This window comes from Moschus berezovskii, chromosome 15 (genome assembly GCF_049115385.1).
Source record: "Moschus berezovskii isolate FMDL1 chromosome 15, NW_MosBer_1.0, whole genome shotgun sequence".
NCBI lineage: Eukaryota > Metazoa > Chordata > Mammalia > Artiodactyla > Moschidae > Moschus > Moschus berezovskii.
Window position 1 is genome coordinate 56565718 of NC_142474.1, and position 24212 is coordinate 56589929.

General features: G+C 45.1%; 1 protein-coding gene and 1 long non-coding RNA gene across 8 annotated transcripts in view; one reads left to right on the forward strand and one right to left on the reverse strand.

Annotated features, from left to right (window-relative positions):
• Window positions 1-10427: 10427 nt before the first annotated feature.
• The window catches only part of LOC148775445 (uncharacterized), a 143347-nt gene continuing 129562 nt past the window's right edge, over window positions 10428-24212 (reverse strand). Inside the window, exon 6 of the long non-coding RNA XR_016039181.1 lies at window positions 10428-13372. This is a non-coding gene — a long non-coding RNA (uncharacterized LOC148775445). The remainder of the gene's footprint in view (window positions 13373-24212) is intronic.
• Window positions 13998-24212, forward strand: part of BEND7 (BEN domain containing 7) — an 88135-nt gene continuing 77920 nt past the window's right edge. For 2 of the 7 annotated variants that reach the window (XM_055428727.2, XM_055428745.2), the window contains exons 1-2: window positions 14001-14727; window positions 17090-17173. In XM_055428727.2, the coding sequence (XP_055284702.1) occupies window positions 14076-14727; window positions 17090-17173 (736 nt within the window). In that variant the 5' untranslated portion in view covers window positions 14001-14075. Of the gene's footprint in view, window positions 14728-17089; window positions 17174-24212 lie in introns of all 7 variants that reach the window. The other 5 variants (XM_055428753.2, XM_055428735.2, XM_088844073.1 and 2 more) reach the window with 4 other exon arrangements.

Below are 24212 nucleotides of genomic sequence, written 5' to 3' on the forward strand. Positions count from 1 at the left end.
GCCAATTATTTTACCAGTTAAATGGGTTCATTCTGTAGCAGCAAAGGATTGCCATTCAGGGCACACAATGATAGTGAACCACGTGGTAAAACAAAGCAGAAGAAACTTTTTTATAGAGGAGAAGGAAGAGTTGGGAGGAGTTATTACAGAGTCCAAGGAGGGAAACTGGGAGCGGGAAGTACAGTGGCTTTTCATTGGTTAGGTTGTAACAATCTGATTGGCTGAGCTGTTGCCAGGCAGAGAGAAAACTTTTTTTGCCCCTGCTGTCAGTATTAGTGTCACTTCTTGCTGGGGATGCAAAATAGGTCTCTTATTGTTGGTATCTGCATTGACCTCAAGTGGCATGTGTGTCAGTACTCTTCTGCCTCACAACTCCATTTCAGTGAAGTTTCCCTTCATTCATTTGCGTAGTATCCATATATCTATAGCTATGCTGCTGCTGCTGCTGCTGCTAAGTCACTTCAGTCATGTCCTACTCTGCGTGACCCCATAGACGGAAGGCCACCAGGCTCCCCCGTCCCTGGGATTCTCCAGGCAAGAACACTGGAGCTGGTTGCCATCTCCTTCTCCAAAGTGTGAAAGTGAAAAGTGAGAGTGAAGTCGCTCAGTCGTGTCCGACCCTTAGCGACCCCACGGACTGCAGCCTACCAGGCTCCTCCATCCATGGGATTTTCTAGGCAAGAGTACTGGAGTGGCTTGCCATTGCCTTCTCCCATCTATAGCTATACCTCTCCTACAAAGGTCCATATAGTTAAAGCTCTGGTTTTTCCAGTAGTCGTGTCTGGATGTGAGAGTTGGACTATAAAGAAAGCTGAGAGCCGAAGAATTGATGCTTTTGAACTGTGGTATTGGAGAAGACTCTTGAGAGTCCCTTGGACTGCAAGGAGATCCAAACAATCCATCCTAAAGGAAATCAGTCCTGAATGTTCATTGGAAGGACTGATGCTGAAGCTGAAACTCCAATACTTTGGCCACCTGATGAGGACTGACTCCTTGGAAAAGACCCTGATGCAGGGAAAGATTGAAAGCAGAAGGAGAAGGGGATGACAGAGGATGAAACAGCTGGATGGCATCACCAACTCGATGGACATTAGTTTGAGCAAGCTCCAGGAGTTGGTGATGGACGAGGAAGCCTGGTATGCTGCAGTCCATGGGGTCACAAAGAGTTGGACGTGATGAGCGACCGAACTGAGCTGAACTGACTGGTTCTGTTTCTCTGGGAAAACCCTAATAGGAGAGTAAAAACAAGTCCATGAAGCAACACAGAGGGAAATGAACCCATATCTGCCAACCTGGAGGCCTCCTCTGGCACACCCTCTTGCCCAGCCCCAGCCACTCACAATTTAAATTCCACTTCCTATTTTTCATTCAGTTTTAGAAGTGACAGTCCATGTGAAAAACAGCAGCTTTTTCTCACTTTGGCAGCTCACCAAACTGTATACTCATTGATGGCAGGAGAAGTCTCTCAGATCTGTATTTCCTAGGGTTCTAAAACCTAGAAGCAAGTGCTTTGCGCATAGATAGGAGTTTCAGTGAATTAATGAATGCATAATGGTTAACATTTACAAACACTAACTGCAGCTGCTGCTGCTGCTAAGTCGCTTCAGTCGTGTCCGACTCTGTGCGACCCCATAGACGGCAGCCCACCAGGCTCCCCTGTCCCTGGGATTCTCCAGCCAAGAACACTGGACAAACACTAACTAGCAGTATATTATTAATCTCCAAAAACAAACCCGACTGAATCACAGAGACCGTCCTGCTGGGGATGCAAAGTAGGTCTTTTATTCTTGGGATCTGTACTGACCTCTCTATTTACAGTTCTCACCCAGACTCCTTCAGAATGAGACTGACACATGAGGTCAGGGGAGTGGAAAACAGACTGCGGACACCGAAGGTATGGCTGCGGCTTTACCAAACTTTGACCAGCACTAAATTAGCCAACACAAAACGAATAAAAGTCCTCTTAGCATGTCACACACACTAGGGAAAGAACAAGTGAAATCACATTGATAAAACTCATCTCTTTCTATAAAATTTGTTCATTTGATCTTCCTCCCAAATCTTCTTTGACATGATTAACCAAAGATTGAAAACTGAAGATAGGAAACAAACAAAAGCCCATTGGATTATCTAGTCCACAATTTTGGCCCTGTGTGCAAATTGTGTGCTCCCTAGAGAAATATTTTCTACTTTTTAAAAATTTTTTTTATGTGGACCATTTTTTAAAACCCTTTATTGGATTTTGTTAAAATATTGATTCTGCTTTTAAAATTTTGTTTTTGGCCAGGAAGTGTGTGGGATCTTAATTCCCAGACCAGGGATTGAACCCACACTCCCTGCACTGGAAGGCAAAGTCTTAATCACTGGACCGCCAGGGAAGTCCCCAGAAATATTTTCTAGAACTTTGTCTAATCCATTTCTATTAGATTTGTTCTTGTTCCAGTCTTTTTCTGAAGAATTTATTCCAGTTGTTGTTTCATCACTCAGTCGTGTCCAACTCTTTGTGTCCCCATGGACTGTAGCCTACCAGGCTCCTCTGTCCATGAGATTTCCCAGGCAAGAATACTGGAGTGGGTTGCCATTTCCTACTCCAGGGCACATTCCCAAACCAGGAATCAAACCTGCATCTCCTGCTTTGGCAGGCTGATTCTTTACCAATGAACCATCAGGGAAAGATTCCTTATTCCAGTTAGGCACAACTTTGACACCTTAAGAGTTATTCTGAAATTTCCATTTCAGTTTGCCTTATTTCAATTTTGCCCCATTACTCCTACTTAGACCCGTCCTCTATCACCATACTGTGGATCGTTTTCACATTCCTTTTTAGGCATAATTTAACCATGCTTCACACATTAACTTGAGTAGACAGTATATGGTATAAATTACAGAAAACAGCGATGTGTGAAGACATTCTGTGGTGAATAAATTAAAGCATTAATTTCAGACATATCAAACTAACACTTTTTAAATTTGTGGTTCATATAATTTTCAGGCCTGTTTTCTAAGGTCTTTGGAATGGAGGAATTAAATGGAAGATTAGTCTAAAATTTCTACTTTTATTTCATGGGATAGAGATCAGCCATTCCCATGAATATTTAAAAGAGGAAGAATTTTAAAAAGAGAATTTAACACAGAGGACCTACTCAGATTTACAGAGATGTTGACATTCAGACATACATGTGAGAAAAACTGGGTTTAGCGACTCACCAGACATTATCACCACCAATCTGGCAGTAAAGAGAATTAAGACTATTGACAAGCAGGAGAGGACTTTCTCACCCACTGAGTATTTGTGCAACTTGGTACAATGAGTCTGAGTTGACTGAAGAAGCAAATGTGTTTCTATTGCAAAGGAAATATATTTTAAAGAGGAGACTCTAACTCAAATTTACCAAAATTGCTAGGTGGAAAGGAAACTATTCTCAGCACAGGCTCACCAGGGGTCCTGGAGTTTCTGGTTTTCACAGCTGATACAGAACCACAGCATGTACATGGAACTGCACCAAAATGCATGTGTGCATGCGCACACACACACACACACACACATCTTTTTAGGTAGTGAGACTTGAGGAAAATGATCAAGTTCATTTTTGCTCCTAGTTTTATTATACTTCATAGTATTTATCATTGACTCTGTATCTTTATTCTTACTGCCTCTTTCCCCCAACCCCTTCTAGAATTCAGACTCCATGTGGACAGAAATTTTGTTTTGTCTTGCTCACTTCTATAACCAGGGGACCTAGATATGGCCTGACACAGAGTAGACAGCTAATGAATACAGCTTGAAGAGATGCATTTGGCACTGATTCTCTAGCTAAAGAACAAAACAAAAAGATACTATGCATACTTTTCTATTAAAAAGAGCTAAATCTCCCCCCTGAAACTAATATAGAATGGGGGAAAGCTCTTTAATTTCCTAAAGGTAGGCTTTAAGATAGTGTTAGTCCTTAAAGATAACTGAGAAGCATCTAAGATCTGTCCATCTAATGATGGTCTTGAAGATAAGGCTCATAAAGGCAGATAGTGTCTCATTTTTCTCTTGATATCAGCTCAGGATGTGGACCTGGGATAAGGTAATAAATAAGAACCAGTTGGCATAGCTGGCCTGGACTGTGTTAGTCCCTGATCTGGGCATTTCTTTGTGTTAATTCAATTACTTCTCTTTTTTTAGAGTAATTCTATGTGGGGGGTTACAAGTCTTACCCCCCAGTTTCCAGCTCATAACATAAGGCTTTAAGATCATTATTGAATAATTGGCAGTTATCAGTATATTGTGTCTCCCAGCTCCAAACTCGCCCTTCTCTGAGTTGGAGGCTGGTGGAATGTGAGGCTGTCAACAGAGGGCGCCAGAGGGACACACCTCAGCCCCAGGAAGTCATTCCGTTCACCTTCTGGCCCTCCATGGCTGGTATTTGATGTTGGAGGCTGGTGGCCAGCTTGGAGGAGTCCAGTTGCACTTCTGGTCACTCTGTCCTCACTGGCAACAGTTTCTGCAGTCCAGCTCTGGCCCCACCTTCTGGAATGTCTTCCCCAACAAGAGGTTGTTGTTGTCATTGTTTGGTCACAAAGTCGTGTCTGACTCTGCGACCCCATGGACTGCAGCACATGAGGTAGCCACAGCCTCTCTGAAGGGGGCTGACTCTTAGCCTTGGGTTTAGGGGTGGGATTGAGGTGGCCCCTGCCCCGGTCCCCTGTCCCTTTATTGTCCCCTCTCCTTCAGCCAAGACGTCATGGCTGCAGCCTCTGTAGCCCTCGGACGCTTTTTACCCTGTTTAGTAGCTCAGCTCCTTCTACTAATTACCAAGCCTTTACATTAAACTGTCCTCAGATACAGTTCTGGGAGGATGCTATATTATATCAAACAATGAACTGCCCAAGATGCTGCTGGTGGGAAGCAATCAAGCTGGGCTTCAAAGCCAGGAGATCTGGAACCAGAGGACACACTCCAAATTTCCATCTACGTTGTCTCAAACATTTGGGAGAAAATTCAGGTTAGCTTCCCCTATGGCCTGGACACCACTCATGCCACAGGAAGTACTTACATAGAATCTCACTCAATGGCAAAAAATAATAGTGTTAGAGGAGGAAGGTACTCAAATGCACCTTCTCAAGTATGGTTCCCAGGTGGCGCTAGTGGGAAAGAAAAAATCTGCCTGCCGGTGCAGGAGACAAAAGAGTTGCAGGTTTGATCCCTGGGTGGGGAAGATCTGCTGGAGAAGGGCAGGACAACCCACTCCAGTATTCTTGCCTGGAGAATCCCCATGGACAGAGGAGCCTAGAAGCTACAGTCCATTGGGTCGTAAAAAGTTTGTCACAACTGAAGCCACTTAGCATGCACAAAACCACACACCACCATAGATTTTAACATTTTAGATCACTTTCACACATAGGGTTTGACCCAAACAACTCTGTAGAGGAGATAAGGCATATGTTATTATTCCTATAGATACAGAAACTGAGGCCCAGAGACACTAAAAATTTACATGCGTAGTTGTACTCAAGTCTCCCAACTCCCAGCTGGGACTTTGTAATACTACTGTCTTGTCTTGAAGCTTAGTTACTGTGGAGCCCATATGACCAAGACTGAAAACTGGATCTCGGAAAGACCCCCGTCCTAGTGCTTGGAGCCTGTGTGCCCCAACTAGAGAGTCTGGGTGCCACAGTGAAAGGTCCTACATGATGCAACCAAGACCTGACACAACCAGCTAAATAAATAAAGAGACAGGCAGAGTGGGACTTCACACACACAGAGGAGAAGTTGTCGTGAAGACAGAGGCAGAGATCAGAATGACGTGGCCACAGCGAAGAAATGCCTGCAGTCTCCAGAAGCTAGTAGAGGTGAGGCCCAGAAAGAACCCAAGAACAGATCCCCTCCAGAGCCTCAGAAGGGCACACAGTCCCCTGCTGCCACCTGAACTGTGACCCCAAGGGACCCATTTCTGACTTCTGACACCCAGCACTAGGAAAGAATAAATTACCATTATTTTAAGTCACTGAGTTTGTGGTAATTTGTTACATTGGCCTCAGGAAACTGATACACTGACAAATTCCAGTTTAAGTTTCTTATGTGACTGGAAAAGATCTACATGATTGATCCTTTAACGACACTGATTTGAGCTGTTCGTGTCCACTTATACTTGGAGTGTTTTCGGACTTGGAGTGTTTTCAGTGGTAAGTCTTACAGTAATGCATGACCCACAGTTGGTTAAATCCTCAGATGTGGAACCTTGGATACAGAGGAATTGTGGATACAGAGGAACTGCATAGGTGGAAAGTGAACTTTCAGTTATATTCAGATTTTTCACCATGCCAAGAGTCAGCGTCCCTAACTGCGGAGTTGTTCACGATTCAACTGTAAAGCTACCTTCATTAAAATTCAGAATTTTAAGAACATTCAGGATGAAAACACGAGCTACAGATTAGAAGACATTTGCAAAATAATATTATACAAAGGACTTATATCCAAATACAGAAAGAACTCTTTCAAATGAAAGAAAAAAGACTAAAAACTGGTAAATGAGCCATTAAAAAGAATGAAATAATGCCATTTGCAGCAACAGGGTTGGACCTGGAGATCATCATATTAAGTGAAATCAGAAGAAAAAGACAAATATCATATGATATCGTTTATAAGCAGAAGAACTTATTTACAAAACAGAAACAGACTCACAGACTTAGAGAATGAGTTTATGGTTACCAGATGGGGAAGGGTGAGAAGGAGGGATAGACTGGGATTGATGTATGCTGCTGCTGCTGCTAAGTCACTTCAGTCGTGTCTGACTCTGTGCGACCCCACAGACGGCAGCCCACCAGGCTTCCCCGTCCCTGGGATTCTCCAGGCAAGAACACTGGAGTGGGTTGCCACTTCCTTCTCCAATATGTGAAAGTGAAAAGTGAAAGTGAAGTCACTCAGTCGTTTCTGACTCTTAGTGACCCCATGGACTGCAGCCTACCAGGCTCCTCCGTCCATGGGATTTTCCAGGCAACAGTACTGGAGTGGCTTGCCATTGCCTTCTCCGGGATTGATGTATACACACTACTGCTGCTAAGTCACTTCAGTCGTGTCCGACTCTGTGTGACCCCATAGACGGAAGCCCACCAGGCTCCCCCATCCCTGGGATTCTCCAGGCAAGAACACTGGAGTGGGTTGCCACTTCCTTCTCCAATATGTGAAAGTGAAAAGTGAAAGTGAAGTCACTCAGTCGTGTCTGACTCTTAGTGACCCCATGGACTGCAGCCTACCAGGCTCCTCCGTCCATGGGATTTTCCAGGCAACAGTACTGGAGTGGCTTGCCATTGCCTTCTCCGGGATTGATGTATACACACTACTGCTGCTAAGTCACTTCAGTCGTGTCCGACTCTGTGTGACCCCATAGACGGAAGCCCACCAGGCTCCCCCATCCCTGGGATTCTCCAGGCAAGAACACTGGAGTGGGTTGCCATTTCCTTCTCCACTATATATTTAAAATAGATAACCAACAAGGGCCTACTGTATAGCACAGGGAACTCTGCTCAATATTCTCTAATAACCTAAATGGAAAAAGAGCTTGAAAAAGGATATGTGTATATGTATAACTGAATCACTTTGCTGTACCCCTAAAACTAACACATTTTATTAATTAACCATGTGCTGCACGTGCTCAGTGTGTTGGACTCTTTGCAACCCCATGGACTGTAGCCTGTCAGCCTCCTCCATCCATGGGATTTCCCAGGCAAGAATACTGGAGCGGGTTGCCATTCCCTTCTCCAGGGGGATTTTCACAATCCAGGGACTGAAGTCGTCATGTCTCTTGTATCTCCTGAACTGGCAGGTGGGTACTTTACCACTAGCACCATCTGGGAAGCCCATTAAGAGTTAATTAACTATACGCAAAGAGTTGGACACGACTGAGCGACTGAACTGAATATAAAATTAAAATTTTAAATGGCCAAAAGACTTGAACAGGCTTGTGAAAGAAAAGGATGTCCAAATGACCAATAATAAGTACATGAAAATGTGCTTAGTGTCATTGGACAATTGGGGAATGTAAATTAAAATCCCAATGAGGCAAAAATGTACCACAATGCTCCGATTAACACCAAGTGTCGGTGAAGATACGGGATAGCTAGCACTCTCATATACCGCAGGTGAGAGTGCGTGAGTGCGTGCTCAGTCATGTTTCTCTTGTAACCCCATAGACTGTAGCCAGGCTCCTCTGTTCATGGGATTTCCCCCACACAAGAATACTGAAGCAGGTTGCCATTTCCTTCTCCAGGAGATCTTCCTGACCCAGCGATACAGCCCAAGTTTCCCAAGTCTCCTGAATTGCAGGCAGATTCTTTACCACTGTACAACCTCTGATATAACTACTCAGGAAAACTATTCGATAGTACTTACTAAAGCCAAACATATTAATATATACACACACACAGACACACACTCTAATCCAGAAATTCCACTCATGAACAGAACATATACACAAGATACAGTGTGCTTACGTCTACCTAAGGACATAAACTAAAATGTACAAGAATACCCATCAACTGTAGAATGAATAAAAAATTGCAGTATATTTATATAATGAAATAATATAGAGCAAAGAAAATGAACTCTTGTACCCAACAACAGTAATGAATCTCACAGACATAATGCTGAGCAAAGGCTTGATACAAAATGGTACACATTGTATGATGCCATTTATATGAAGTTCAGGAACACAGGAAACCAAGCTCTGGTGATAGAGGTTAGTTAGACCTTGGGAGATTATCTGCTGGGAGGGACCTCAGGGGAGCTGAAAATTTAACCTGGCAGAGGGTGGTTTTATATGGATGTAGACATAAGTAAAAGAAAATCATTGAAGTGAACACTTAAGATTCATGTTCTTTACTATATATGTTAGATCTTCATTTTAAAAACACTTAATTTTTATTTTAAAGAAATGTCAGAAAGTAAGTAAGGTTAATGCATCACACTTAAGAGTCAGGAAACCTGCATGGCATTCGTGCTTCACTAAAAAATAATCTCATGAAAATTGATTTTCCTCATTTGCAAATTTGGAACATTAATACCTATCAACTTTCTATAGCAATTAAGAGCATTAGATAATGTGTAAGTATTCTTGAGTTCCGATATGAGAAGCCTTATATAAATATAATGTTCTTGATGGCACATTTCAAGATCTCATTTTCACTTAAGTAATCTCTTATAAATACTACCTCCTTTAAGTTACAATTGCTAAAATCCATGAAGTAAATGAAAATGGAAACTTGAGTTATGCCAGCAACAAACTGATAAACTGAGTCTAGAGTAGGGCTTACTTCTGTTCTTTCCATGACCCTTCTGATGGGTTATCGTCACAAAATGAAGAGTTAATATAAATATTAATATACTTGTTAATCTTCCTGAAGGATTCCAGAATCAACTGACAGGATTCTCAATTCCAGAGACTCCAGTCAAAGATTATAAACAGCCTCAAGACATAATACCATCCCACTTCTCTCCTTTTTCAGGGTTATTACATAAATAACAGCCAGGTTATAGTCATATCTATGCACATAGTGTGGTTCAAATCATATAGTTCCTGGAAATCTGAGCCATCTAATGTGGTAACACTAGCCACATGTGGCTATTAAATATGTGAACTTGGCTAATCCAAATTGGTTTGTCCTCTAAGTATAAAATACATGCCATTTCCAAAACAGTGTACAAAGAAAAAGAAATGTAAATTGTATCACTGAGTATTTTTATATTGATTGCATATCAAAATGATAATATTTTTAATATACTGGGTTAAATAAGATGTATTATTCAAATAAATTTAACTTGTTTATTTTTACTTCTTAAAAATGTGGCTAATAGAAAACTTTAAATTCCGTTTATGGTTTGCATTATATTTCTATTGGATACCAGGGCTCTAAATAAAGATGGAGATCTTCTTAATGCTGTTCTTCTCAGGACAGAGTTTTCAGAAAAGGATTTTTTAAAATTAGGGTTCAGTTCAGTTCAGTTCAGTCGCTCAGTCATGTCCGACTCTTTGCAACCCCATGAATCACAGCACGCCAGGCCTCCCTGTCCATCACCAACTCCCAGAGTTTACTCAAACTCATGTCCATAGAGTTGGTGATGCCATCCAGCCATCTCATTCTCTGTTGTCCCCTTCTCCTCCTGCCCCCAATCCCTCCCAGCATCAGTCTTTTCCAGTGAGTCAACTCGTCGCATGAGGTGGCCAAAGTATTGCAGTTTCAGCTTTAGCATCAGTCCTTCCAATGAACACCCAGGATTGATCTCCTTTAGAATGGACTGGTTGGATCTCCTTGCAGTACAAGGGACTCTCAAGAGTCTTCTCCAGTACCACAGTTCAAAAGCATCAATTCTTCAGCGATCAGCTTTCTTCACGGTCCAACTCTCACATCCATACATGACCACGGGAAAAATCATAGCCTTGACTAGACGGACCTTGGTTGGCAAAGTAATGTCTCTGCTTTTTAATATGCTATCTAGGTTGGTCATACCTTTCCTTCCAAGGAGTAAGCGTCTTTTAATTTCATGGCTGCAATCAGCATCCGCAGTGATTTTTAAGTTTGCTTAAATATTCTCTGGCCAAATTACTTGCCTTTATCAGAGATTAAAACCTATCTTTAATCATTATCTATAATCAACTGAATTTTAGAATGGTCATATGATAAAATATTTGGCCTACCTGAAGTCATAAAATATTTGACCAGTTTTCCCTGAGCTTTAATAATATGTGAACCTGTGTTCTAAAACCTTTGGGGAAACCTGAACTATTGAGACAGAGAAATGACCTTAATATATCTCCTATAGGATTATGCAGAATACCCCTACATAAAAATTCAAAACCAACATACTGTTATGGACTTCCCTGGTGGTCCAGCTGTTACGATTCTGCGCTTCTTCTGAGGGCGCACAAGTTCCCTGGTCAGTGAACTAAGATCCTGCATGCTGCATGGCAGCCAAAAAAACGAAACCAAACCAAATACCAAACAAAATACTGCTACAAACTGAATTGTGTTCCCTGCCTCCGAACTCCTATGCTGAAGCTCTAACCCCCAGATGTGACGGTACTGAGAGGCAGGGCCTCTGGGAGGCAATCAGGTTTTGGACGAGGCCAATAGAGTGGGGCACTGATGAAGGGATTGTAAGACGAGATCAGAACTCTCTCTCCACCGCTGTGAGGAGGGAGCTGTCTACAAGCCAACAAGAGAGCCCTCACCAGGAACTGATTCTGCCAGACCTGAATCCAGGGCTTCTGGTCTTCAGAACCATGAGAAAGTCAATTTCAATTGTTGACCCCACTTCATCTATTGCATTTTGTATGGCAGCTCAAGCAACTAATATCTACCACTTAAAGCAATCTCTAATTAAACATCTTTATTAATCTTTTGTTCTAGTTTAGTCACTTAAGTCCTGTCTGACTCTTTGGGACCCCATGGGCCGTATCCCACCAGGCTCCTGTGTTCATGGGATTTCCCAGACAAGAATACTGGAGTGCGTTGCCATTTCCTTCTCCAGGGTATCTTCCTGGCCCAGGGATTGAACCAGCATCTCCTGCATTGGCAGGCAGATTCTTTACCACTGAGCCACCAGGGAAGCCCTCTTATTTAATCTTTTATTAATAGTAATTTTGAATATATTACCTTTTTTGTTATATAAAGGCATGGTGATTTGCACAATGTGGAGAATAAACAAATATTTGTCGATTTTCTCCACCTGTTAATAGGATAGGCCTGACCTATGGCCTCTGTAGACCAACTTGTTCACAGACCATTTCTGTTGAGCCAGGAAGAAGGGTCAAGAAGAACAATCATTATTTTAAAACATTTTCGCAATGAAACATCTTTTCTTAACTATATAAAAAATATTTTCTTCAGCAAACGGAATTCATATTCCCACTTGAACTGAAAATGCTAAGTTGTTAATATCCCCCTAGGGATCTGCTTCTTGGTATGGTACCTTCAATGATTTTATCATAGCAAGAATAATAAAGTCTCATTTTATGCTCCAAGGCATGAACGATCCTAAACGTTCTTCAATCAGTACAGTCCTCAGCCTGTGGCTTCTGGAATAACATTTTTAAAGGCACTAAAAACAGAAAGGGTCCCCGCCCAGGGGATAGAATCAGGTGCTTTGTTTCTTTAGAAATCTTCAAAACACCTTCAGGTACATGGTTTTAAAGAAAGAGAGGCAAAAAAACAAACAAACAGTAGAAAACCAAATAGAGTAGTTGACCAACCCTTGTTATCACTTTAATCCTTTCTGCTACCTTTTAGAACTCCGAAAAATATAAACAATTTTGTTTGTCCTACACATATTTTCTAGGAAAAGGCCCTGAACTCTGAATATAATCTCCAAGGAGACAGTGAACAAAAAATTAAAAACCTTTTATTTAAGGGTTCATTTTAGGGAACAGAAGGAACACTCCTCTTGTCTTTTTTGGCCCTTGCTGCACTGGCATGCAGGATCATAGTTCCTTGACCAGGGATGGAACCTGAGCACCCTGCATGAAGTGCGGAGTCCTAACCACCCGACCACCAGGGAAGTCCCCTGAACTGTCCTTTTTCTCACTTTGAAACCAGCCTCCCCACTTATTACATATATACCGCCTAACATAAGACCTCAGAAGGTATACCAGGCTCTGCTTCTGCTATTTGATGGGTTGCCTGGTTCCCTGATTTCCTGGTGTGTATATGCTTATGCAGGTTGCCTCCAACTTACCCCTTTCTCTTAGGTATTCCTGTTAAATGTATTAGAGTGGATCCTGGGGCTTCCTTGGTGTCTCCATGGTAAAGAATCTGCCTGCTAATACAGGAGACATGGGTTCGATCCCTGATCCAGGAGGATCCCACATGCTGTGGAGCAACTAAGTAGTTGCACAACTACTGAGCCTGTGCTCTAAAGCCTGGGAACTGAAACATGAAGCCTTTGAGCCCTAGAGCCGGTGCTCCAGAACAAGAGAAGCCATTGCAAAGAGAAGCCTGAGCACCAAAACTAGAGAAAAACCTGCCCAGCAAGGAAGACCCAGTACTGCCCAAAATAAATAATACATAAAATTATAAAAAAGAAAAAGAGTGAGTCCTGAGCAGCTGTCTCCTCATTTGAGTGAGACTAGCAGTGTTACCACATTTATCAACATACCCTTCCCGCTTATTTCCTCTCCACTCTTTTGAGGTCACTTGAACCTGTCACAGTGCTGGTTCCGACGTCCATCTCTTTACTCTCTTTGTATTTGCGTCTAGAGATGACCAGTTTGGTGGCGGTACTTTTCAGCTTATCAGATCACATTTCTGACCTGCCAGTCCCCGCTGGTATAGAATTCTCTTCCATCCCCACAATAAAGTTGTTGTGAAAAAGCAATGGAGTACTCTCAGCTCCCTAGAAAAGAGTACAATATAAAACTAACACAAGCTTTCCGTTCCTGCCGATTATTCTGGCTTTAGTACACCCAATGGCAGAGCCCTCTGCACCTGCCTTGGCCATGTCTTCCCTAAGAGAAGAGAGGTGGGGCACCTACTGACGTCGCATTGCTCACCCCATCGACCCTCTCCAAGCCCCACATTCGAAGTTCTCTCCTTGAACTTAACTCCCAATCTTCCTACATCCCTTCTCGCATTGGAGTAAAGAACTGAAGCTCACTCTTTCCTACTCGGCTGATCAGTAAATTCTAATATCTCTTTTCCTTGCAGAGCTCAGATGGGTAAGTTTTTGGGTTTTGGTTGATTTTTTTTCCCCCTAAAACTTGCCTGAAACCAGTGTCTGGCCCTCCGACACCCTGAATCTCAGGGCGAGAGCAGTGGGCTGGCCAGAGGGTCGCCGACACCCAGGGCCATGGTGAACAAGATCGGCCCCGGGACGATGCAGGCGAGCTCGGAGCCAGGAGCCAGGGCCCCCGGGCAGCCGCACCCCGACTCGCCGGCCCCCGAGGCACCGGCGTCGGGACCCCAGCTTCTGGCAGGGACGGCGGTCCCCGGGGGCGGGTGGGCCGGCCGGGCCGAGGGCGCTGCGCCGCGGCCTCCGGCTCCTCCTCCGGGCGCCGCGCGGCCAGGCCGGTGGGTGGCGGCTGCCCGGGCCCCGGGGGATGGCGGCGGCCGCGCTCCGCCAGCAGGTGGCCCCGGGGTCCCGGCGGCGCCGCCTCCTCCCGGCGCCCCTCCTCCCGCGGGGGCGGTCAGCGCCCCGACCCGGCTCGCACCCTGCCGCCGCCGCCGCCCTCGGCCCGCCCGCCGCGTCCCCGGGGCCGCGCTCGCCGCCGCCGCCGCCGCGTCCGGAGCTGCACCCAGGCCGGCCCGCGGCGAGCGCCCAGGGCGCCGGCAGCCCCGGCCCGCCCTCCCCGCCCCCAACTCGCTCCCCAACGGAAAGTTCGGCTCCGGCGGCGTCTCGCCCGGCAGCCGGGGATGAGCCGGGGTCGGGGGGCGAGCTGAGCGGCGGGCAGGAGGGGGCAACTTCGCCCGGGAGAGCGCCTCCCGCCCGGCCCCGCCGGCCGCAGCCCCCGGGCGGGCTCGAGTGGTTTTTCCCGTGCCTGTGCCTCCCCCCTGCGGATCCAAGAGACGGACCTCGGTCCCCGCGCTCCCGCTGCCGGGTGACAAGAGCCAGCGCCGTTGCCGCCTCGGCCGCCGCTCCCTCCGCCCGGCCGCCCCCGGCCGCAGCCCCTGCCCTGCCCGCCCGCCGCACCATGGAGTTCTCGGAGAGGAAGCGGAGCAGGAAATCCCAGAGCTTCAAACTGGTGAACCGAGGTAAGCGGGGCCGGGCCGGGCGGGGGGCGTGCGGGCGGCGGAGGGAGGACCTGGCCGCCGCGTAGACAGCTCCCGGCCCCCCGGGCGGCCAACTCCGGGGGCCGGGGCTCCTGGCACCCCCCGGCCCGGGTCCCCTCCCCGAGTGGGGCTTCGGCCGCACACACGCCGGGCGGCGAGGAAAGTTGAGCGGCTGGGATTGAGGGGGGAGGCAGGATGTGATTCCGCGTAAACAAGTCGGAGGGCACATCAGGAAATTAGCAAACAATGACACTTGGGGAGCGGGAGCCTTCTTCGGTATTCCTCTCCTGTGGCTCGGCGGCCGGGTAGGGGAGGACGCGTCTCCATCAGGCCGTGCGGACACCCACCCGGACCAATGGTCGTGGTGGTTTGGGGTTCATTTGCTTTCCCCCCCCCCCTCCTGCAAGAAGAAGGAGAAAAGGTGGTGGTGGATGTTGTTAAGACCGAGAAAGAAGCTCATTAGGTGTCCAAGCCCAGAGAAGAATTGTTGACATTCAGCATCTTTCCCGGATATGTTATTTGGGCAGGAAAGATGTTTTCGAATAGATCACGTAACAGTCAGATAAGTATCATTAAAAAGAAAAAAAAAATCCAGCGGGTCCCTGACGATTTAACAGGTGTACACCGCGGTCTCTGGGCTTGGGTTTATTTTATCAGGGGAGAGGAAAGTTGAATAGTCCTGCCTGTGTTCACTGTCTTGTTAAAGAGTCTATTTTTGCTGATTTGACTTTTCAAAAAACGACAAGGAGGTAAGGGCAGACAAAAAATTATGTCTATCAAAATGCATCGTGTCACCATAAATTAGAGGCAGGTGACTTTTTCTCCTCGTCAAGTCACAAGTCCAATATTGAGTTTAGAATGATCCTGTCTAAGTGTCGTCTTTAAATCAGCTTGAAGTCAAAAACCAAACCAGAGAACCTGTCCACTTTGTTTCTCTGTTGTAGTATCTAGCATTGGCATCAGACTAGAGAGCGAGGCGATTGTTTTAACAACCTGGAGAAGTCACATGTAAGCTGATGAAAATTAGAGGGCGATTGCAGTTTCCAGCTAAGCTAACGATGGTGTAGATTAAAAAAAGCCTGCTTTCGGTTAGTCTGAAATTGATTTTGATTATAGACATTTTGAAGACCTACTCCTATCTGTTAACTCCGGTTTAGTTTGGATAATGTTTGATGAAAAAAGCCTGGCGTAGTTGTACATATTCAAAATATTTGGCTTTGCTTTTTACTCTGTACGGTTTCTTTTCCAAAGCAGTGTTGATTACTCAGTCATCTGTATTTTAAAAGTACCTCCTTTTGTGACTGGCCTGTTGGTCTATCTGATTCATTCTGGAATCTAGATGGCCTTCTTATTTATGACCTCAGGGAACTTACTTTGTTGTTCAGTTGCTCAGTTGCATCTGACTCTGCGACCCCATGGACTGCAGCATGCCAGGCTTCCCTGTCCTCTATCTCCCAGAGTTTGCTCAAACTCATGGAACTTACTACTTTATCTTAAAAGTGAGATGAGTTTTGTAGACCTTGTTCTGGGAGGGCTAAGGACCCCAAAAGGGAATCACTGTTAAGAAGGATTGTCTAGTTTCTTACTTAAGCAATCCTACTTTTTAGAAACAGTTGCCAAAGTGCAGTAGCATCTTTAGAGAAGCTTGTAAAATACTGTGTTTTAAAGTCTGACTGACATAGCACGTCTGTCTTTTTCCTTTTTTTAAAAAAAAAAAAATTACGGGTCTGATTTTTCTCTCTGCTCTGCAGGTGCATTTTTAGAACTTAAATGATTGTATGTTGAAGTGCGGTAGCCGAATGCAAGACTCGCTTTCTTATTCCAAATTATACTATATTTGAAATAACAAATCAGTATTTTTCATGTGTGCTTGCCTGCAAGCTGCTCAAAGGCTAGGATTTCTCTGGATAAACTAAGAGTACCAGGTAACTCTGAAGCGTACTATCATCTACTCATGCAAATGGGTTGTGGAGATAAATTTGGAGTCTTCTCCTGGCCTATGATTGGGCAAGGTTTTTTCCTTTCCTTATAAAAATACTTGTCATTTGGAAGAAAAGAAGCCTGGTATGTAATTGGCATCTGTGGACCAAATTTCCTGTGAAAACTGTGTGATCAAGCAGAGCTGTTTTCTAAAGTCAAAATAATAATTTCAAGTTTGTGTACTTCAGAGTAAGCAGAGTGGTCAGGATTACCAGTGACTGCAAATTCTGTGATGAACTGAGATCTCAAAAAATTATAAAGTGTAGCTTACACATAATTTATATAATGAGATTCTCGCCTTTCTTGCTTATTCATATCTTGCAGGTCATTAGAATTCTAATTTTTGGCTGTTTTCTCACCCCAGATTATCACCATGAGGTCTATAAGATCTCAGACTTCAGCAGCGATGTTAATGGGGAGGCCAAAGAGACACAACCCATTTTTTTAGGTAGGTTCTTATGTCAATTAATTTCTCAGCAGAACAGTGTGGCCATTTGCAATTAGGGGGAAGGGGGAAAAAAAGATTGTGCCAGAATGGGAAATGTCTGCCACTGCTTAATGTATGACATTCTTTTCAAGACCTTTTATTTTATAGATTGCCAATAGATCCCTTATTAACATGGCTAAAAGTTGTAATTTCAGACATAAATGTTTATTAGTGTCTACACACAGTGCTAATTATCACTCACTCCCGGAGCCAGAAGCTGACCGTGCAGTTTTGTGGCTCTGTGTTCACCCCATTTACATCGCATATTCGCTGGCATGCTTCATTGGCAATAGTTTGTGTAATTGGGGTATTACATCTTTGACATCTGGATAACAGAAATTCAATTTCCAGGAAGCTGCTATTTGTTTGGTTTTTGCCTCCTCCTTGGGTGGGGTAGAGGATTAATATGCTGTCTGATGATAATGTCCCTTCACCGCTGTGGCCTGGTTGCTAATCCTGCCATGACAAAATTAAATTAACTCTCCAGCCAAAAAGCAGAAGGAAAAGGAAAGTCTGACGGTCAGTTGAACCACCTCTAGGTAGGACTAGTGATCACGGAGCCACTCCTCATTCATCCGCCCAGCTTTATGCTCACTTCACACCACATCAGAGAGGGGAGGCCAGTCTCTGCTCTCACCACCCTCCTTCCTGACCCACCCCAGGACCAAGCGGAGCAAAGCAGCACCTTGGAGGCCATCCGACAAGAGTAACTTCGTGATGGATGAGTAGGTTTCCTAAAATGATCCTAAAGTGATTCTGTCCGCGTGTGGTTTTCAGTACAGAAACTGTACCTGAGGGGCCTTGCCCATGCAGTTTGTTACTTGTAGACCATAAGCCAAAAAGGCTTCCCCAATAGCTCAGCAGGTAAAGAATCCATCTGCAATGCAGGAGACACAAGAGGCGCAGGTTTGATCCCTGGGTCAGGAAGATACCCTGGAGAAAGAAATGGCAACCCACTCCAGTATTTTTGTCTGAAAATTCCCATGGACAGAGGAACCAAAAATGAAACAAATTAGGATTTTGCCACTAAGGATGAAGTACCTGTGAGATCGGAGTGGAGGACTAATCATGGCACTGGGCCTCCACCATACCCTTCCCCAACACCTCCTAGAGACTGGGTGGCAGTGTGAGAGCTGGGTGCCCCATGAGGAAGCAGAAGTGGGAGACAGTCCTGGCAAGAGCCATTGAAAGGAAGGGCCAGAATGGCCATGTCCCTGGGGAGAGTTGATAGGTGATTAAAAAAATTTTTTTTTAATTGGAAGATAATTGCTTTACAGTATTTTATTAATTTCTGCTGTGAAAAGTGAAAAAATGAGTGTTAACCCCCCAGGGGCTATAGCCCTCCAGGCTCCTCTGTCCACGGGATTCTCCAGGCAAGAATACTAGAGTGGGTTGCCATTCCCTACTCCAGGGGATCGTCCCAACACAGGGATCGAACCTGGGTCTCTTGCATAGCAGGCAGATTCTTTACCATCTGAGCCACCAGGGAAGTGCAACTACGTAAATCAGCTATAATGTATACATATATTCCCTCCCTCTTGGACTTCCTCCTCCATGCCACCCATCTAGGTAATAACAGAGCACTGATCTGACCTCCCTGTGCTGTACAGTAGCTTCCCACTAGCTATCTATTTTACACATAGTAGGTCTTTTGGAAGTAAGATGGGTGCTCAGATTCAGGGTGCTGCTGCTGCTGCTGCTGCTAAGTCACTTCAGTCGTGTCCGACTCTGTGTGACACCGCCAGTTAAAACAACAAGGAAGCCAGGCAGTTGAGAGTTCTCTTGATCTTGCTTGAAGGAAGAGAAAGGGTGGGTTGCAAAGGACTGAGACGTCAAACAGGTACTGAATAGAGCAGGGGTCCCCAACTTCTGGGATCTGAAATGCCTCATGCTTTGAGGTAGAGCTGATGTAATAATAATAGAAATAAAGTACGCAACAAATGGAATGCATTTGAATCATCCTGAGACCATCTCCCCGCCCTAGTCAATGGGAAAATTGTCTTCCACGAAACCAGTCCCTGGTGCCAAAAAGGTAGGGGACCACTGGAACAGAGGTAAAACAGGAGGGAAATAATGACATTTCTTCCACCAGCAAGCACCGAAGGTGTGTGGAGAGACCGTGGCTGGGGCCAGCACCTGTTTTCTGTTCTGAGGGTCTAGAACCCAAAAGGTTCACAGTCAAGAGAGGTGCTGTGACCCAGGAGGAAAATATTCCAGACTGTACCCTGTTCAGTTCCTTCCACTTATTCAGAATCCTGTATTTTCAGTTCCCTTAACTCGATCAGTCTGAATTCTATATCAAAGCACCACTCAATCTAACCATTTGAAAGGAAGAACTTGCCAATAGAAAGAGGTACATTTATCATAAAAAAGGAACATCATACCCTTGGTTTAGTTCATCTCCAACACAGCAGGCTGTTCCCCCTGTCTGCTGGGTACTTGGAGAAGGGTGAGGACGCAGTACAGTAGGTGGACTCCAGGTACGAGAGAGTGAAGGATGCAGAGCAAGTAGTGGCCAGTGCTCTGGTTTTGGTAAGAGGTAAACTCTCCAAGGGGCAGGCCTGGCTTCATTTTTCCTAGCTCAAGCCCAGGAAGATAAGAGAACATCAGTGCAAGGCCAGGCTTGTGATAAGTTTCTAAGTCGCTGTTGGTTACAGAGGCCTTAGACATCAAGAGACAAAAGATGGAACAGTATGAAAGTGCCTGGGTTATTCTCAGTCTTTTGCTCATTCTGAGGAAAGTGGGATATGGCTTCGATAGAACATTTCTATTTTGTGATCTTCAGGTCAATTTGGAAAAAACAAAACTGGAAGAGCAAACGATTATGCAAACCTGATTTCTAGAGTAATTGAGAATAGTTACTGATAACATATAAAACACAATTCTGTTGTTGATGATGTTATAAAGTGGACTTTTTTAGGTTATAGTTCTTTTTTGCAAATGTCAATCACGTTTGTTTTGTAAATGGCTCAAGTCCACCTGTGATACTACGCATCATGGTGTAGAATTCCGCGTGAGGTCTGTGACACCCAAGAGAGATTGTTAGCAAAAACAGCAGAACTGTTTGACCTGTAACACATTCCTCAAACAGGGCCTTTGGCATGCTGCATGGGGTTTTCTGTGTTCAAATGTCCATATGTGTCATCTCTTTTTTTTTTTTTTCTTACTTTTATTTTTTTATTTATTTTTTATTTTATTGGAGGCAAATTACCTTACATTAATATATTGGTTGGTTTTGCCATACATTGACACGAATTCGCCCCGGGTGTACATGTGTTCCCTTTCTTGAACCCCCCTCCCACCTCCCTCTTCCCCATATCCTCCCTCCAGGTCATCCCCGTGCACCAGCCCCAAGCATCCTGTATCATGCGTCGAACGTGGACTGGTGATTCATTTCACATATGATAATATACATGCTACAATGCCATTCTCCCAAATCATCCCACCTTCACCCTCTCCCACAGAGTCCTAAAGACTGTTCTATACACCTATGTCTCTTTTGCAGTCTCGTATACAGGGTTAAGGTTACCATCTTTCTAAATTCCATATATATGCGTTAGTATACTGTATTGATGTTTTTCTTTCTGGCTTACTTCACTCTGTATAATAGGCTCCAATTTCATCCACCTCATTAGAACTGATTCAAATGCATTCTTTCTGATGGCTGAAAAATACTCCATTGTGTATATGTACCAAAGCTTTCTTATCCATTCATCTGCAGATGGACATCTAGGTTGCTTCCATCTCCTGGCTATTATAAACAGTGCTGCAATGAATATTGGAGTACATGTATCTCTTTCAATTCTGGTTTCCTCGGTGTGTATGCCCAGGAGTGCAATTGCTGGATCATATGGCAGTTCTATTTCCAGTTTTTTGAGGAATCTCCACACTGTTCTCCATAGTGGCTGTACTAGTTTGCATTCCCACCAACAGTGTAAGAGGGTTCCCTTTTCTCCACACCCTCTCCAGCATTTATTGCATGTAGACTTTTGGATAGCAGCCATTCTGACTGGTGTGAAATGATATCTCATTGTAGTTTTGATTTGCATTTCTCTGATTATGAGGGATGTTGAGCATTTTTTCATGTGTTTGTTAGCCACATATGTGTCATCTCTGATACTATCTACACCTATAAGATTACAGTTCATGTCTCAGGGAAAGAGACCACTCCAGAATTTGGCAGAGGTTCCCACCTCAAATCAATTTCCCTGGGATATTTTTAGGCTGTTGACTAAGGCAGCATATTCAGCAGGGTAGGATGGCTCAGTGGTGTGAACAGCTTGACTGTGAGCTTTTTGGACGTCTCTCCCACATGTTTAACTTGCTGACAGGGTCAGGAGAGATTACCCTGTGGACATGGGCTTTGTCCGGCTGGTCATGATGGGCCACTGTGAAGACTTGAGCACTGTTTTGGAGAAAAACAATTTAATTCTTTTTGATCAATGTAACAGATTTTTCTTTTTTCTTTTTTTTTTTGAGAATATATGACAAACTCAGCACTTTTTTGAAATGGGGAGTGGGGTTGGGGGCAACCAAAGAAGGGGATAGGACAGGGATCCTGCTCTCAGTGATTAAAATCCAGCTGCACAGGGACTTCCCCTGGTGGTCCAGTGGTTAAGACTCTGTGCTTCCAATGCAGGAGGCCTGGGTTCAAGCGCTGATCAGAGAACTAGATCCTGCATGCCTCATTGAAGATCGCACATGCTGCAGCTAAGTACTGGTTTAGCCAAAAAAAAAAATCCAGTTGAACAAATTCAGGATGCAGTGAAGGAACAAAATTCAGTCATCCAAACAACTGCAGTAGTCTGAGTACTTCCTGTGTGCCCAGCATTGAATCGAGTCCTTGACAAGAAGGATCTCATTTACCCCTCAGAGCAAATCTCTAAGAGTCCTCACTATCAGTGTTTTGTAGACAAGACTAGATGTATTGGGCTTCCCTTTTGACTCAGCTGGTAAAGAATCCGCCTGCAATGCGGGAGACCTTCCTAGGTTGGGAAGATCCCCTGGAGAAGGGAAAATCTACCCACTCCAGTATTCTGGCCTAGAGAATTCAGACATTACTGGACTGTACAGTCCATGGGGTCGCAAAGAGTCGGACACAACTGAGCGACTTTCACTAGAGGTGTCAGGGAGGCTGCCGCAGGTCTCCCAAGGGGCATGTGCCATCGCTGGGACCCCACCAATCTGTGTGAGCTGGGAACACCCCGCAGCATAGCGTGTGTGTGTGTGTGTGTGTGTGTGTGTGTTAAATGACAGACATGAGCCTTTAGGGCAAAAGCTGAGCTAGAAGGAAAGGATCACGTTGCGGGTGGGTGGAGAGTGCTGGAGAGGTGACACTGTGACCTTGGGGAGGGTTTGAATAGCCTGGGGAGCTGGGGAAGATTCCAGGTGGGAGAACCTCAGAAGAGAGCTGAGTGTCACTGTAATCAGACTTTAAGTGAGGTTGCGCTCTGTGGTTTGGACAGTACTGGCTCAGCTGTCATGAGTTTTTGGGTTTTTTTGGCTGCACTAGGTCTTAGTTGTGGCACCTGAGATCTTCGATCTTTGTTGCAACATGCGGGATCTTTAGTTGAGGCAGGCAGACTCTTAATTTCAGCATGTGGGATCTTAGTTCCTGACCAGGGATCGAACCCAGCCCCTCTGCATTGGGAGCACAGAGTGTTAACCATTGGACCACCAGGGAGGTCCACATCCCCTGATATTTTCTGGGGGGCAGCCGTGGGTGTGGGCTTTCTCTAGTTTTGGCAGGCGGGGATTACTCTGTAGTTGTGTGCGTGGGGTTCTCATTGCAATGCTTCTCTTGATACAGAGCACAGGCTCTACAGCGCTGGCTCAATAGTTGTGGCTTGTGGGCTTAGTTGCCCCATGCATGTGGGATCTTCTTGGACCAGGGATTGAACCCATGTCCCCTGCGTTAACCACTGAACTACCAGGGAAGTTCCATCTCCTGACTTTTACAGTGGACTTGTGCATAGCCTGGGTGGATGTCATTCCCATTGCCCAGAGGAAGAAACTGAAGCTCAGAATTAAGTGACTTGCTCATAAGTAGCAGATCCTGGATTAAACCCAGGACTCCTGTCCCAAGGTCTTTCCCTCTGCCTGGTTGAGCCGGGAAAATCCAGGGATCATTGGAGAGACCTCAGCCAGTATCAGGGCACTTTTAGGAAGTATTTTAATGCAGCAACGAATTCATTATCCATAACAATAGCAAACATTTTGGAAAATCTTTTTATATCTAGATTTTGTCCTAGGTTTAGTATTATAGTAGAGGTGAAACATGTCTTTTCAGGTGTCTGGTCTTGTTCATTTGTTCATTCAGATATGTATTGTGCTCCGGTTATGTGCTGTGCTGGCTGTTCTCTTTAATGTTGAGTCTGAAATAGCTTTCAGAAGATGAAGCTCAAGGTGCAGTAGCTGAGCTGAGCAAGCAGGGTCGAGATCTCTGATGTTTTGAAGCTTTCAATGGCTTTCTTGATGACAGCCAGCCCTTTCAGGGTCCCCCAAATCTCGAAGATCCTCCTGGGGTTAGGAATTCAGCCAACCAGAGAAGTGTCATTCATCAAGTTGTCTGGGCGCCAGGTACCATGCTAAGAACTTTGTTTTGAGAAGTTTTCTTTTTTGGGGGGGGTCACGCCTTGAGGCTTATGGGATCTTAGTTCCCCAACCAGGGATTGAACCCAGGGCCACAGCAGTGAAAGTCCTGAGTCCTAACCACTGGACCACCACGGAAGTCCCCACGTGGAGAACTTTGCATGTTATCCCATTCAGTTCAGTTCAGTCGCTCCGTCATGTCCGACTCTTTGCGATCCCATGAATCACAGCACGCCAGGCCTCCCTGTCCATCACCAACTCCCAGAGTCCACCCAAACCCATGTCCATTTGAGTCAGTGATGCCATCCAGCCATCTCATCCTCTGTCGTCCCCTTCTCCTCCTGCCCTCAATTTTTCCCAGCATCAGGGTCTTTTCAAATGAGTCAGCTCTTCGCGTCAGGTGGCCAAA